At 45.6% G+C, this 14,862-nt stretch overlaps 2 protein-coding genes across 6 annotated transcripts in view; both read right to left on the reverse strand.

Moving 5' to 3' along the window:
- The window catches only part of wnk3 (WNK lysine deficient protein kinase 3), a 31,138-nt gene extending 22,874 nt beyond the window's left edge, over positions 1-8,264 (reverse strand). For all 5 annotated transcript variants that reach the window (XM_078092213.1, XM_078092208.1, XM_078092212.1 and 2 more), the window contains exons 1-2: positions 7,690-8,264; positions 881-1,965 (exon numbers count right to left, since the gene is read on the reverse strand). In XM_078092213.1, coding sequence (XP_077948339.1) covers positions 881-1,606 — 726 coding nt within the window. In that variant the 5' untranslated portion in view covers positions 1,607-1,965; positions 7,690-8,264. The remainder of the gene's footprint in view (positions 1-880; positions 1,966-7,689) is intronic.
- Positions 8,265-9,647: 1,383 nt separating this feature from the next.
- Positions 9,648-14,860, reverse strand: fam3a (FAM3 metabolism regulating signaling molecule A). The gene is made up of 10 exons (XM_078092243.1): positions 14,498-14,860; positions 13,992-14,023; positions 13,788-13,895; positions 13,462-13,485; positions 13,217-13,343; positions 12,705-12,763; positions 12,555-12,605; positions 12,375-12,459; positions 11,277-11,403; positions 9,648-10,795 (listed from the first exon to the last, which is right to left on the reverse strand). Exons 2-10 carry the CDS (start codon positions 14,002-14,004, stop codon positions 10,697-10,699), a joined length of 693 nt encoding a protein of 230 aa, XP_077948369.1. The 5' UTR covers positions 14,005-14,023; positions 14,498-14,860; the 3' UTR covers positions 9,648-10,696.
- Positions 14,861-14,862: the final 2 nt, after the last annotated feature.

Below are 14,862 nucleotides of genomic sequence, written 5' to 3' on the forward strand. Positions count from 1 at the left end.
GATACGCATATGCTGCATATGTTGCAGAAAGGGAGCGACATGAGACAATTATAATGAGATGTTGGATATTCTAGGTTATCCAAAATGGTTTTAACGGATAAGTAGGATAGGTTACCAATTCATTCTAGCTGTTCTAATATGTGTCTTTATGTCCACATTACTGATAATGTCATTTGGTAAACGCGACAATGGTAAATCCTATAATATTGTATCAATATCTTATTTGCAGTATTTGTAATTATAAAGCAATAATTGTCCAATACAGCCCAGTCCTACTGAAAACAGGCTGATTGCTTCTTCAAAAATATTTTTTGAGTAAGTAACAAGGGTGGACATTTTTCATGAGTCATAAAGCCCCTTTCCTTATTTACAGCAATGCGTTAATCCAATAATATAATCCCTAAAATGAACATTTACCGTAAGTATTGTGACTGAACTAATATAATTCAGGCTAATACAAAATATTCCGTTTCTATTAGAAAACCAACACAGTACTGGCAGCTCATGATTCATAACAGGCCCAGAAAAGTGTGCCGTCACTAAACTACAAGCAATGCTCCTATTTTTCACCCTGATCTCCACTGAACTGCAGTCTCACAGGAGGAATAGCGGGAAAAGAGTGTGCCGAGATTTTCAGATTCATTGTGCACATCTACTATTCTCCTCAAAGCATCATGGAAGGATCTCTGAAGCACACTCAGAATATTATTATTTCCATTTCACCCCTCGGGGCTGGAGTATGAACTGAGAATTTGGGAGTTATTCTACCGTGTAGCTAATTGTGCCTGCTGATGCACAATATGTAATGATACATGTTGAACCTTTGGCATCACGGTGCGACGCAAGAAGAAGAAGAAGAAAAGCGACAGGTTGTTCTTACCTGAAGTTCACACCAAGCCACCTCCACCCAGGTCTCCGTGTCCAGGCCTTTGTACACAGTCTTGAAGGCTCCTCGGCCCAGCTCAATGTCAAACTTGAGGAAGCGGCCTCCAGGAGATGTTGCCACGGCCTTCATCTCCGCCTCCTCTTCCTGCTCACGATCCCTCTCCTTCCCCCGCTGGGTGGGTGTGGCGGAAGGTACCTCCTTGCCCGGCTCCTGGTGGGAGGCGGTGCCGGACGGGTCATGGCCCGCGGCGGCAGAGAGTGAAGCAGCCCCTTGCTGCTGGGCACCGCTGGCGAAGACCGAGTCCGAGGAGCGCAGCTCCAGGTGAGGGGCGCTGTGGGTCGCTTCCGGGGTCACCTCCACCTCATCGTCCTCCTCACAGACCTCCACGCTCTTCCTGAAGAAGCGCTTCTCCCTCCTCAGTCGTTTCTGGCCAGTTTCAACCGGTATGGAGGGCGTGGAGAAGGAAATCGGCCTGGCCGGGTTCTCCTCACCCTCCTGCCTGGGTTCTCCTCCTCCTCCTCCTCCTTGGATTCTTCCATCCTCTCCGCCCGTTGCTTTCCTCTCCCGAGTGTTGGAGGGGAGGAAGGCGGAGGGGTTGTTGTTGGTCCTCTCCCTGTGTGGGTCCTCCCCGCCCTCCCGCTCGGCGTCCTCCTCCCTCCGTCCATCAGGCTTCTCCGAGGAGTCCTCAGTGCCGGTGGGCTCTCCTGGGTCAGTAGCCATGGGGAATGGACTTTCCCACGCCTCCTTGACCTCCTCCTCCTCCTCCAAACCTTTGCTCCTCCGTCAGTCCCCGTCTCTCCCTCTTTCTGTCAGCCACTCGCCCCTTCCGGCCCGTCTTCCGGTGCCGCAGGTGACTGAAGGTCGTCCTCGTGACCCTCTCCTACTTTTCCTTCCTGCCTCCTTGTGTTCGACGCTTCACAGAACGCGGGAGGGTGAGAGCACAGCTGGGAGAAAATAGCCTCTATCCTCACTTTCCTCTTCACCACATCCTACATGTATCCAGACTCAGAAACACACACTTTTTTCAAGCCTGTTGCTGCTGAGTTTTTCCTTTCTGTGTTAATATCTTCAAGTAAACCCTGCAAGACAGAGACAGAACTTTGCATTAATATTCAGAGGAGGGACATTATAGTTATAATTCTACCACATTTCTTCAGAATGTAAGCGGGTTTCATTTTTGTTTGATGAGATACGTTCAATTAGGAAAGTTCTGGTGTTTTCTCTGACTGTAGAATGACAAAACAGAACGACTTCAAAGAAGTAGAAACCTTACAGAAATGCCTCATACTGAATATTCAGCTACGAAGCAGAATTGTGGCGTCTCTTTCTGGTAAAGCTAACCTCTGCTCACACTTGTAGTATTGTGACTTCCCACGAGAACACGAGGTATTGATTGCCTGTAAAACTGTTCAATTAGCAATTCATGTCACAAGGAAGCAAAATACTGCAAATGTGAGTAGATGTGAAGGTTCCCATAGTTAGTGTGAATGTTTCCAGTAATCAGTTACAAGGTCAAAAAGCACAAATGTTTGTAAATGACCTTTTTCCACAGTCGCTATTAATTAATTCGCCGATGTCAATCACTCTCGGTCCAGCTTGTACCCGTATATGGTAAGAACATCCCAAGAGCCATATAACCATTTAATCTGCTGAACCTGACAAAGAAAAAGCATCATCATTTTAACCTCAAACCGTATCCAAGAATCACACCTGCCATCATCAACCACCACGTTCATGTTCCTCAGCGTTTCACGACTGAAGCTGTGTGCAGCGGCTTCATATAGTCAACAGAAAGCTGCAGTTAGAAGTATGCGATCCCGTCCATTAAATATGGATGATGTACTATGGGCCGGTTGAATAATTCATACGCAGCAGGATTGCTGTCAGTACTAGAGTGACTTCCACACACACACACATCTGCAACAAAGAGCTCATGAATACACACTGCGATGAAGTTATGATCAGCACATCAGCCGGCACTGTTACTTAGTGCGGAGCCGGTCAAGAATAAAGTGATGGCAACAGGTCTCCTCATTTACCGTTTAGGTTTGTGTATGTGTGTGTGTGTGTGTGTGTGTGTGTGGAGGGGGGTCAGTTCTGTTCTACTTCTTTCCATCAGTCCCAAGGTATCATATCGCTGGTATCGAGGCTGTTTCATTAAGACACCTGGAGCCATTATATATAATAGCTTGGGTGGTTCGACCAATTAGAGAAGCAATAAAGCCCCCCCCCCCGCCCCCCCACCCCCTCCCCTTCATTTCAAGCAGTTTGACATAAAAGGGAGTAGAGTGCGTGCTTATTTCTTAACATCAACAGAAAGCCGCTCTGAAGGAATGTGCCTGTGCTGGCAGTGTACTGGTGACATGAATGGAAAGTAAAAGTGCAACGCGGGACGGGGTATAAACTCACTTTGCATATATTAGATTACAACTGGACACACATCACTCTAGTGGTGAACACGAGGGCCGCTGGAGGCCCGCTGGTGCGGCTTGGGTCTCACGTGGAGCTCTCCTCCTCCTGTGGGACCTCACATGAATAACTCGGCCCCTGAAAGGGGCTGTTCGCTGCCGGAGGCCTGGCAGAGAGTCTGGATTTTTTTATTTATTTTAATGAGCAAATCCCACCGTGACCACTGGGGGCTCCTCTAGCGGCTCGCAGCAGCGTCCATCTCATTTGTGAGGCGGCCATTAACACTCACGTCGAGCCTGTTGTTTCTCCAGCCTCAAAGCAAATGAGTCTGACATGCAATGCGTGTGACTGTCAATCAAGTTAAAAACACAATGGGCGGACACCAACGCCGGCTCAGGAGGAGTTCCAGTTGAGCTGGTTCTCCGCACAGACGCTGTGCGCACTCAACACGTAATACTGTGCGGCAAGAAAACTTTATTATTAAGTGATGTGACGCAAAACATTGAAGGGCCCTTTAGAGTATGTGATTTACTAAATAAGATACGCTTTTGCATTCCTACATAGTTGACGCTTTTCTGGATGTTTTAATGGGGCTAATTTTTGGCCAAACCAGTGACCTAAATACTAATCAAGGTACTGTGTTATTAGAGTGTAGTTATATTTACACACACCAGTTCTGTCAGGACCCTGACGGTCTGTAGAACAACACATTACAGTGATCGAGCGACAGAAACTCTACAAAGCCTCTACTGGTCAAAAAATCTCTATTATGAATATTTTACATCAGAATTAATTGCACAATTTTAATGAGTTCTGGAACGAGCCTTTCTTTGTCAACCCAACAGACAAAAGACAAAAGATCGTCAATTAAAAAAAGCAACATTAAAAAAAACCTCACACTTGAGAGTATAGAGCCAATGAACGATCAAACGTGAATGAAATGACCAATTATCCAAACTGTCTCCATCTTCTAACTACTCGTTTGAGCAGCCTGGTGGGGACCAGTGAGTCCAGAAAGGTGAAGGCCCACAGGATGTGGGGGGCATGAAGGGGGAAAAACAACAGGCGATAAAGAGAGGGAAGCTGCCCTTTAAACAGGCGCTTAATCCCCCATGTCCCCAGGGCAAGGAGTTCCCATGAAAGCGACATACCGGACAGAGTTATCACAGTACATCAAACACGTTCAGCCCCATCACTGTCTCTCTCACACACACACACACACACACACACACACACACACACAGAACAAGATATCAGACACACACCGGCAGGCTTGAACAAACTGTGATTCTCTCTATCTCGCTTTCTCTCTCACGCATTCTTTTTCTATATTTCAAACACTGATAAAAACCGCCCAGACCGCATTCCAGAGCGGCAGGAAAGCGACCGAAAAACGCAGGCAAGCGAGGTAAACCGAAGTTGGCGATAACAAACGCCAACGTGGCGGCTCTAAGCTGTGACTTCTCTTCCCTCCTGGACGCAGCATCCATCACATGTCCCGAACATCTGCCCTGCTGCACCCCCCCACACACACTGCCGTCTGCCCTCTAGGCTCCTGTGAGGCTCTCGCACAGGGAGAACACCTGCAGCTGCCTCACGCGTTCTGAAATGTGCGGTGAAAATCAATGTGACCCCTTTGCTTTATTGCAAAAACCGGTGATTTTTATTCGATTCTCCAAAAAACGGGCTGACGGCCGCATTTGTTCTCGCTCGGACTTCTTGTTATTTGTGTTAAAGGAGAAGAAGAACAAATGCCCTGCATCCCGTGTACACTATTATACTGAATAAAAGTTCACGCACAGCCTCATACCTCCTACACAACCCATAAAACACACAACCCATACGTTGCCACCCTGTCTCATCCCTTACTTTATGGGGATACGCACATTAATCCCCTGGAACCAAACTGCCGCTGGAAATTTAAGCAGCTAAACAAAGGACGAGCCACAGCGTCTGTGTGTCTGTGTGTGTGTGTGTGTGTGTGTGTGTGTGTGTGTGTGTGCGGACAGTGCCGCTTTTGCAATTGAGGGGGACAGTGTAGATGAAAAGAGTGAATAAAAAGTGGCGAGGGGGACAGGAAGGGACCGGAGTTGGTGGGAGCAGAGTTTCAAACAGAGAGAGAGAGGGAAGGAGGGATGGAGCGAGGGGGGGCAGCTAGTAGAGGGGGTGGGAAAATGTGTGTGTGAAAGAGAACAAGAGAGAGATACAGAGGGGGGGGGGGCACAGACAAAAAGAGGGTTGGGAGGGATTTTGCCTGATAAAATATGTGCCCATGTTTGTGTGAATGAAAGCAGCGACTATAGCTACATTTTTGTCGGAACAAAAACAGCTACAGTTGTGGAGAGGAGAGGAAAGGAGACGAGGGAAGGAGGGAAGGAGAGGAGAGCTTGTAGCGGTTGTGTGATGTTGAAAGCACGACTCCATTAGAGGAGGAATGGTTTCTGTAGGAATGTCCAGCGTCCCAGCGACGGAGCAGAAGGAAGAACCACTTCGCTGTAAACCTGTTAGTTAATATGCTCCTATTGCAAAGAACAGATACTCCTGCAGCTCAAAAGATCCTCAGCTATTTGGATAATAGATGCTTCAGAAATTCTGTTATTACACCTTCTCAATCATTTTACCTGAGCGCTTCTGCAAACTTCTGACAGGTTGCAGGTCTCACCCAATTATTACAGGTGTGATGTTATGAGAGCACGAGCGTAACATGGGAATGCTTTGCAACTTTTAACGAAGTTCGGCCATCAACTGTCAGCTTTAAATAGTTTACATATCATCTGTTTGTTGAGACCGACAGAGTGTCGCTACACCAGGAAGGGAAGCGCACTTAGCCAAAGAGAAGGAAGTGTGAAAAGAAACCTGTTGTCTGTATCAACTCTGAACCAACACCTGCTAGTCACGATAGCTTGTTAAGCACACTTGAATCCGTCCAGCATGGCTCCAGTTGCGTATCAGCCTCTTCTGAAGAGGAGCCGGAGGCCGAGCGACCTGGGGAGACGAGGCAGAGAGAAGCATCCGAACTGTGCAGCTACAAGCAAAAGACAGGCAGGACTTCTATCACAAAGTCAGCCCGGGAAACATCACAGGAAGTGGCCGGTGACAACCTTCTAAGAGCCCCACCCGAGGCCGATGAGCTTTAACTGTGATTATGCAGCAGATTTACCATCCATTACAATGTTGGGGACGAGCCAGAGGAGACAGCTGATGCCTCCATGAACCGGTCTTGAGAAGTGATCCAAACACAGCACTGGCAGTTCAAAAAGCAGGGCGTGTGCAAATGTGCCCGTGAGGTGACGTAACGAGAGCATGTGTGTCTTCCCAGGTTTGGGGATCTGAAGAAAAAGATCTAATGCCGGCCACTGGAATCAAACACACGCTGATTGTTCTCCTCCCATTAGGGAAAACCCAACAACGACTTTTGTCCAATCCAGGTCAAGCATGGGAGAGTGTAGGTAGCACGCACACACACGCACACACACACACAGACACAGCGGGCACTGTTCACACACAGGGAACATGTGTCATCCCCCCCACCTTTTTGTTCTCTTTCTTTCCCCTCAGCGAGCACATCCATTCCGTACCAAAGGATTCCTTTATTCCAGGTGAGCAAAGGGCTCCTTAATGGGCCAATGAGTCAGGATTACATGTGGCTGAAGTAGCTTAAATTACTACTCCTGCAGCCTCTTTGACTCCTGCAGAAGGGTTTCTGGAACTTTTATCAGCCAAGTGTTGATCCACATATTATATAAACTATATATGTATACTTGCAAACCAGTTATCTAGAGCCGATATTAATAATCGAAAATTAGTATTGTCGGCTGGAAAAGGTGATCAGGATCTCTTAAATTGCTCCCTTTAAAACCATTTTCCACTTTCCACAAATGACAAGGCAGTACACCTCTAAACAATAATATATATATATTGTTTTTACATATACATACTGTGGGCAATCGCTTTGAATGCAGACATGCATTTTAGGTTTATTATTTATAGGCCGCGGCTCGGTGAGAGCAGCCATTGGCTCTCCGGCGGATCAGCTGACTCTGAGAAGTACAGTCACCATACGAGACCGCGGCATGGCGAGCGAGACCACTACCACAAATCAAATGATTGAAATAAAAAAAAGGAAAGACCTCTCCTGGCCTTCAGCGCCTCGCGCCGACACGAATCATCCGCATCACGTGGTGAACGTGTTATGATCCAGGGCCCGTCGGCGTGGTCCTCGTGCGGGTCTGCACTTGACTCGAGCGGTGCATCGTTTAAATCAGCACAATAAAGCGCCCCGGGAGGATAAACACGTGACCTAATGAGCCAGTCTCAAAATAATACAACCGTACGTCCTGGAATAATACAACACGACTATTGGGATTGCAGATGGAATAACACACGCTACTCACCGGGATGAGACACTGTACCTCGCCGGTCCAGCGGTATCTTATTTAAAATTAAAATAAAACGACCCGCTCAGCCCAGATAGATAACTGACTGATGTGTTAGTATTCCTCCGTTTTTTTTCACAAACCTTACAGAACATTAAACCGGGCTTTCTTCCTACAAAAAAATAGTTTTACAGCCACGGGAAAAAATGCATTTAGGCTACAAAAAAAAGCTTTCCAAAAAAATGTCTACGCCTTCCGCTTGTATTTGTCCTCATGTGTTTTCATAAGCTCCGGTCGCGTGCGTCGTCGGCTCCAAAATCCCCACCGGAGCCGTCGCGCCTCGGTCCGCGTGAGAGGCACAGAGCGTGTAATTCACGCGATGGTGGCCGTGAGGGGGTTTACAGATCCTCACCCTCGCCGCCCGGTTTACCGGCTCCGAGTTGTGCGTCTTGCCATTTAACGCGCGACCGAATAACATCAGTACGTTACGCGCATCGTTTGCAACGCACGACGGCAGGTTTCGCGTGTGTAGCCGCCGAGCGCGCGCTGTCTGCTCTCATTCGGCACCGCGCTCCTCATCGATCAGGTGCCTCGCTCCGCCACGAGGGGGCGCTGGTGCGACGGCTTCACGTCAGCCTCCTCTTAACGCACTTTAATGCTGCGTTCACAGGCGCCTCGTAAAAGTCCACTACCAATACAGCAGCTGGTAAAGCTATAACCAGTAAAGGCTTTTGAAGTCTATGTAGACATATATATATATATATATATATATATATATATATATATATATATATATATATATATATATATATATATATGTGTGTGTGTGTGTGTGTGTGTGTGTGTGTGTGTGTGTGTGTCAGTGTGTGTGTGTGTGTGTGTGTGTGTGTCATGCAATTACAAAAGAAAGTGATGTTATTCATATTAAAATTCCTCTGTTGACATGTGCTATTAATGTTTTTTTAGAATGAAATCAAGGATCTTTTAATGAAAACTGCTGACTTCTTGTAGTCAAACAGAGGAGACGCACTAGGCAGCTAGAGACCAGCTGTGCCTCGCCTCCATTTTTCCCCCATATGATAGGTAACCCATTTCACATATGTGTAGAATTTATTTAGTCTCGCTGATCAGGCATAAAATCTTGTTTTACCGTGTTCACGCGAGTGCCAGTGAAAGAGGTTATAAGACAATTTACTTAGATAAAAGAAGTCCAACACTGTAAAAATATTGTTACAAGCAAAGGTCCTCCATTTCAACTTGACACTTGAGTGGATTACACACTTAGTAGTGTAGTATCAAAAGTAGATTTGTCCATACCAATAATTGTTGTTACGGAGTTATAATACATAAATGAGGTTAATATGTGCATATTTTACTCTTGTAGTTAGTGCAGGTGGAGCTAAATTAGGTATGGTACATACTACAGTTCCTTGTGTGACATTAATTCACATTGTCTGTGCATAATTTATCTTTATAGTATTTATAAAACTTGATAATATTTTTGGGACTCAAACATATTACCCTTAAATCAAAATAGAAAGTGCTCGTAATTTACAGAGAATGTTGTGACATTTGTTTCTCATGTTAAACCTCAATGGTAACTTAAATCACTGTACCAATTTATAAACACGCAACTCAAAATCCCGACTTCTTTAAGGACACTTGAAAGACACTTAAAACAGCCAAACGGCGCCATCTAAAAGGTTCATGTTTTCTATGAATTACTTTTCAGCTCTCAGATTCCACGTGCTTCTGTGATGCCACTGAATCAACCCTTCTACCTTTGTCCGTCCCGTCCGCGGTGTTTATCGCCACCCCGGAATATCGCTTAGTGAAACAAACGCCCAGAGCTGAATGAACCCAGTAACCCCGGAGACACATACTACATGCTACATGCTTACTTCTGTCGCCCTCTGGCGTATTTCACGAGCATGTCGGCTGACTCCACTGCGGAGCCACACGAGAAACAGTCACACTGTGTTGTCCATGTTTATTATTCTTATTAGAAAGACCGACTGCGATGCTTTGTATAAAATCTTTACACTGAAAGGTAACATAAAACAATTCAGATAAGGCAGCTAAAGTTCATGTTATATATTATATGTATGTATACATATCCTTCAATGTTATGCTTGTAAGATGCCAGATGGATACATTAAATGTAAAAACAAAAAAACAACAACACAGAGGCAACCACACAAGTGGAATCTTTAAATAAAGCACACAGGTTGGAGGATTGTTGGCAGGCCGAAGACAACATTAAAACCCCGGGCGGTGTTAATGATGAATCCACACTATGAATCACTGGGGATTGCTAATAAAGTATTAAAATAAATAGCTTTATCTGAGGAAAAATGACCTATAGGTCAGATATGTCCGAAGCAATCTGTAAACATGTGGCGAGCATTAAGGGCAGTGCGTCAAGTTCAAAGTATGCAATGGCCGCTGACACTCAACATAAGATCATATCATATAAGAAATATGCATCACACAATGAACGGATATTACCGGACTAAAGTCTGCCTACAGATGCTTGGTAGGACATTAAAACTACTAAGGTAGCAGACATGTTGTATATATATATATATATGCTGACTTGGATTAGGTGTAGTGTGTTTTGCCTGCTGAACATCCAATGTCGTGCACTGAACATTGTCACCTTACAGACAAGGTTGCAGAGAGGGAAAGACCTGCTCCAGCTGCATTCGTCCACTAGTCACTGTTACGCTTTGGTTAACAAACATTTGGCGTCTCACGCTGGTCTTAACCGACACAAACATCGTCAATATTCTGTCTGCTCCAAAATGTCTCAAAGCTTAAAGCACAATTCCTTCCTAACAAGTTTAACAACACTTTAAATTATATTAAGTCCCAAGAAAAATCCTTACAGTCAACTGGGTAGGAGGGGGGGGGTATGCAGTTTGTGGCTCCAATCCACAGGAGGGTGTGTCAGTCATTCTCTGGCTTTGTGAACATTGATTGGGAGCCGCTGCTGCTGCTGGGTGCCAGAGAGCGTCAGGTAGAACTACCCTTCCAGGGGCGGCCGCAGGGGAATACAGCCATCCATCTCCAGAGACTCGGGCCAGCCTTCATACTTGTTGTTGGTCTTACTGTTCTTCATCCGCTGATGGGAACAGCGGCGGGAAAACAGAACCGATGTCAACCGAGCGGACTGGGATCAGGACGGCCTTCACCAGCATTAAACGGACGATTTCACAGCCTGTTTTTATCTGAGGGCTTATCTTGGTAATATAAATTTAAAAATGGATGAGAATTAATGGATATTTAATTTCAAAAAAGAACAATGAACTGTACCATGATAGCTTATCTACAGTGTTCAATATAAAGAGAATATAATAATAATATTCTTGTGATAATCGTACAGGTTCATGACATTGAAGCGCCTGTATCTTGATACCATTCTAATTAGAAGCAGGTAACCTTTATGATATCGTCTGCAGTCCTTTTTCACAGTACTTCATTTGAACACACACGGATTCGTGTTTTACATCTTTAAGCCCTTCACCGCCGGCGCATGAGGGTCACCTCAAAAGGAGCTGGTGATCAGTCCCCATGGCCTCGGGTTCGCATTGATAGTCACGTACCTGCTCAAAGGGACTCTTATTCTCGATGCCTTTGGCTCCGACAAACACCCAGCTGTCTCTGAAGGCCAGCTCCTTCACGGCCGTGCTCCCCAGATCCTCAAACAGCCGCCGAGACTCGTCGTTCATCCTGTCAGCCAGAAAGCAGCGTTATCACGTGGGTTCCACCCCTCCAGTCTGCACAATGGGAGTGTCATTTTGCAAGGTATTACACCCCAAATGCCGCCGTCAGTGTGTGTGTGTGTGTGTGAGTGAACATTTAGATGTTGGACGGCAGCTTCTGCCATCAGCGAGTGTGCGCGTGTGACCGGGTGAAGATTGACATGCAAATCGCTTTGAGGAGACTAGAAAAGCGTATTTCCATTTACCAAAGGGGCTTTCAATCCGGTGCTTATTCCCCTGTTTGGGTTTAATAAAACGCCGGCCAATCACATCTCTCAGGGGCTTCAACATGATCTGTCTGCTTCAACCACTTCACAACCCCGATGTGCTTTTAAGACACAAGACGTTCTGAGGTTAATGGATTTTATTCAGCCCAAGAGGCACCAAGTGTTCATTAACAAATTAATTATCTGCCGGATTTAAATGCAATTAGCAAAATAAACTTGTGATTCCCGGCGGCACCACAGTGGCTTATCGTTACCCACAGGGTTTTGTCTTCAAATAACAAATCTGTAACTGCTCTGCTAACCTTGTCTGGTATCAGACAGACTAGAACTCAAAAGGTCGGATCCCATGCAGCAGCTTTGCTCTTTCCCAGTGTTAAACTTCAAAGATATACAGCGTATACCTCATGCAAATTACCTCACAATGTATTTCATCTTACAAAAGTGGAGAATATGTTTATTTTGACTTGCATAAGAAGAGCAGATGGACAAATAGACATCAGCTGTTGGTTTATCAGACAAGTTAGACGTTGATCCTAATATATACACAAAAAAAAGACTCCGTAGCAGCAACAATCACTTTTGCAATAGGAAATATTTCCTAAGTTGCAACCTAAAACATATTTTAGCTTCAGCTGACATTTTATCGGTTGTGCATTGAGTTGCATCTTAAAAAGGGAAAAGAGACTGTTGAATTGAAACAGTGGATTCTTACTTTGTAGCTGCATCGTCAAAGGAAGCCACAAACACCAGTGTTCCTTCATGGAGCGGCCGGATGAACTTCAACAGGTCAGAAATATCTGCAAACGTACATCAGGTGAGACGCGTCCTGTTGCACAGCACTGTGTACCAGACGTGAAATATGCATCACACATCAGTGTCGGGTCCGTATTACCTCCTGCCCACATATCAAAGGTCTTTATATCCAACAGCTCTCCTGTCACTCCTGGAGCAAAGAAACATTGGATGTTATCGAAACATAATCAACAGGAGCTCAAATGATTAATGCAGCAATACCGGTAAAAGGGAATGAGGACACGCTTACCATTCACCAAGGCGATGTTGAGTCCTCTGCCAACGTTGTTCTTCACACTGCTGATTAACCTTGGGGACAGAAACACAAATGATTGAACAGCTAGCTGAGGCACTGAAGGAGAAAACCATCTTGCTTTATGCACATTCGCCCGCCTACACACACACACACACACACACACACACACACACACACACACACACACACACACACACACACACACACACACACACACACACACACACACACACACACACACACACACACACACACACACGAGAAACAACAACTTTTATTATTATAAGAACCAGGACTTGAGACAAAAACAAAGCAATGGGGGGATGGACAGACTGAAAGAATACTTGCATTCAGCTCCCCAGACAGGCTTGGAGGCCTGGTTATGACAGCACGGGGGGGGGGAGAGAACAGAGTGTGAAACCAAAAAAATAAAATAAAAAAGGAAGACTAGAAGGGAGACAAAGACATTGACGAACAGAAAGAACCCGGCGAGCACTGAATCTCACATCTTGTCCTCCAGACAGATCTTGGGCCCTATGACGTTGGCAGCACCAGACACCAGGCGGAAAGCCAGATGCTTTGCGGGACAAGGAGCTGAAAGTCCACATTTGTACTTTCGAGGGCGGGGCTCAGCTGGAATGCACGGTACAATAGTCAACTGTCACTAGGAATACGATTAGGCCACAACGTGATCATACTTGAAAGTAAGAGCAGCCACAACATTTATATCATGTTTTTCTTTTTTACTTACCAGCTGTTGGCTTCTCGCTTGCACCTGAAAAATGCAGAATTTTCGCACTGTAGTGAACTAACGTCATGTCATAAAGGCTTTGTTTCATCGAATATTACACATACTCCTCACCCTTTGCAACTCATCTTTTAGCGGCACGAACGGTCTTTATCAATTCAAACGGCAAAATAACGCTCATCGCCGTTGCCCAGCGACCGCAGTGATGTCAACAGCGCAGACACTAAATCATGATTTCTTTCAAATCCTCACGTAAAGCACAGCAACATATATTGTTGTCAAGTCATTTCCAGTCCATCCAGTCACCGTCTGACGACTCCTTGTCTTACCGCTGAAGAAGCTGCGCACAGAGGAACCCGCCTGCCCTCCGAACAGCGAGGTGGCCAGCAGCCAGGTGAGCCCCACCAACAGCAGCACGGCCGCAGCTCTGAGGGGGGCTGCAAGACACACACGGCACACCAGGGAAGCCAAGGAACATGAGGATTTTGGGAGATGTGCAAACATAGAAGGAAAAAAAAAAAACTATAACCAACCTGTTAATCGCATGATTCAACGTCTCATAGACCTGCACACACACGTGAAGAAAAAAAGCTACATTAAAAAAGGTGATGTGAGTTTGACAGCTGTAGTTGATTTGGGATATGTTTTGTTTAAATTTATGAAAAAAATGACAAGTTCATTGAGTATAATGTAACGTTATTGATTTCATGCAAGGGTTTTACGAAATGGATATTCTTGAAGAAATAGATAGATAACGTTATTATTTCACCAAAGTGGGGCGTTTGAATAATACTTTGACCCTTCCATTTGCTAACATTAGCAAATACAATTAATTAATTGCTAATGTAGGGGTGACTTCATTCAAAGTTTACTGTGACATGCCTAACTTTAAGCTTCCATTTCACACAGTGGCCATTGAAGGCGGTTCCGTGGTGAGAACGCGTGCACGGATGACAGGAGCCGCAAACACATCGCACACATGGCAACAACATGGCAACAACACAAACCACTTATAAAACAAACAAACAAGACATCTCACCTTCTGCCTCCACGCTGCGGGGGAGTAACGTGACAGTTATTGCCCTCGTCGTCTTTGCTGCTGTGCTGGTTGAAACGCTAAAGAGGAGCTGTTGCTCGCGCGCCGCGAGGGACTTTCGCTACTTCTTGCGCGATTTCCCCATCGAGGCGTCCCTACAATTTCAGCTTTCAGCGTGCAGGCGAGCTTTCGTCAACGACCGCCAGTCGAACATTTACGCTAACTCTAAATAACTTCACTCACGGATTTCAAAAAGCATGGAGAAAGAAAGAAAAAAATGTCTATCGCAAACTGTCGCGTCTTCCGTGTCGGACTGTCCCCACTGAGTCTGCGCGAAGTTGATCACGTGACCCAGATTTATAAACTCT

The sequence above is a fragment of the Gasterosteus aculeatus genome, chromosome 2 (genome assembly GCF_964276395.1).
Source record: "Gasterosteus aculeatus chromosome 2, fGasAcu3.hap1.1, whole genome shotgun sequence".
NCBI lineage: Eukaryota > Metazoa > Chordata > Actinopteri > Perciformes > Gasterosteidae > Gasterosteus > Gasterosteus aculeatus.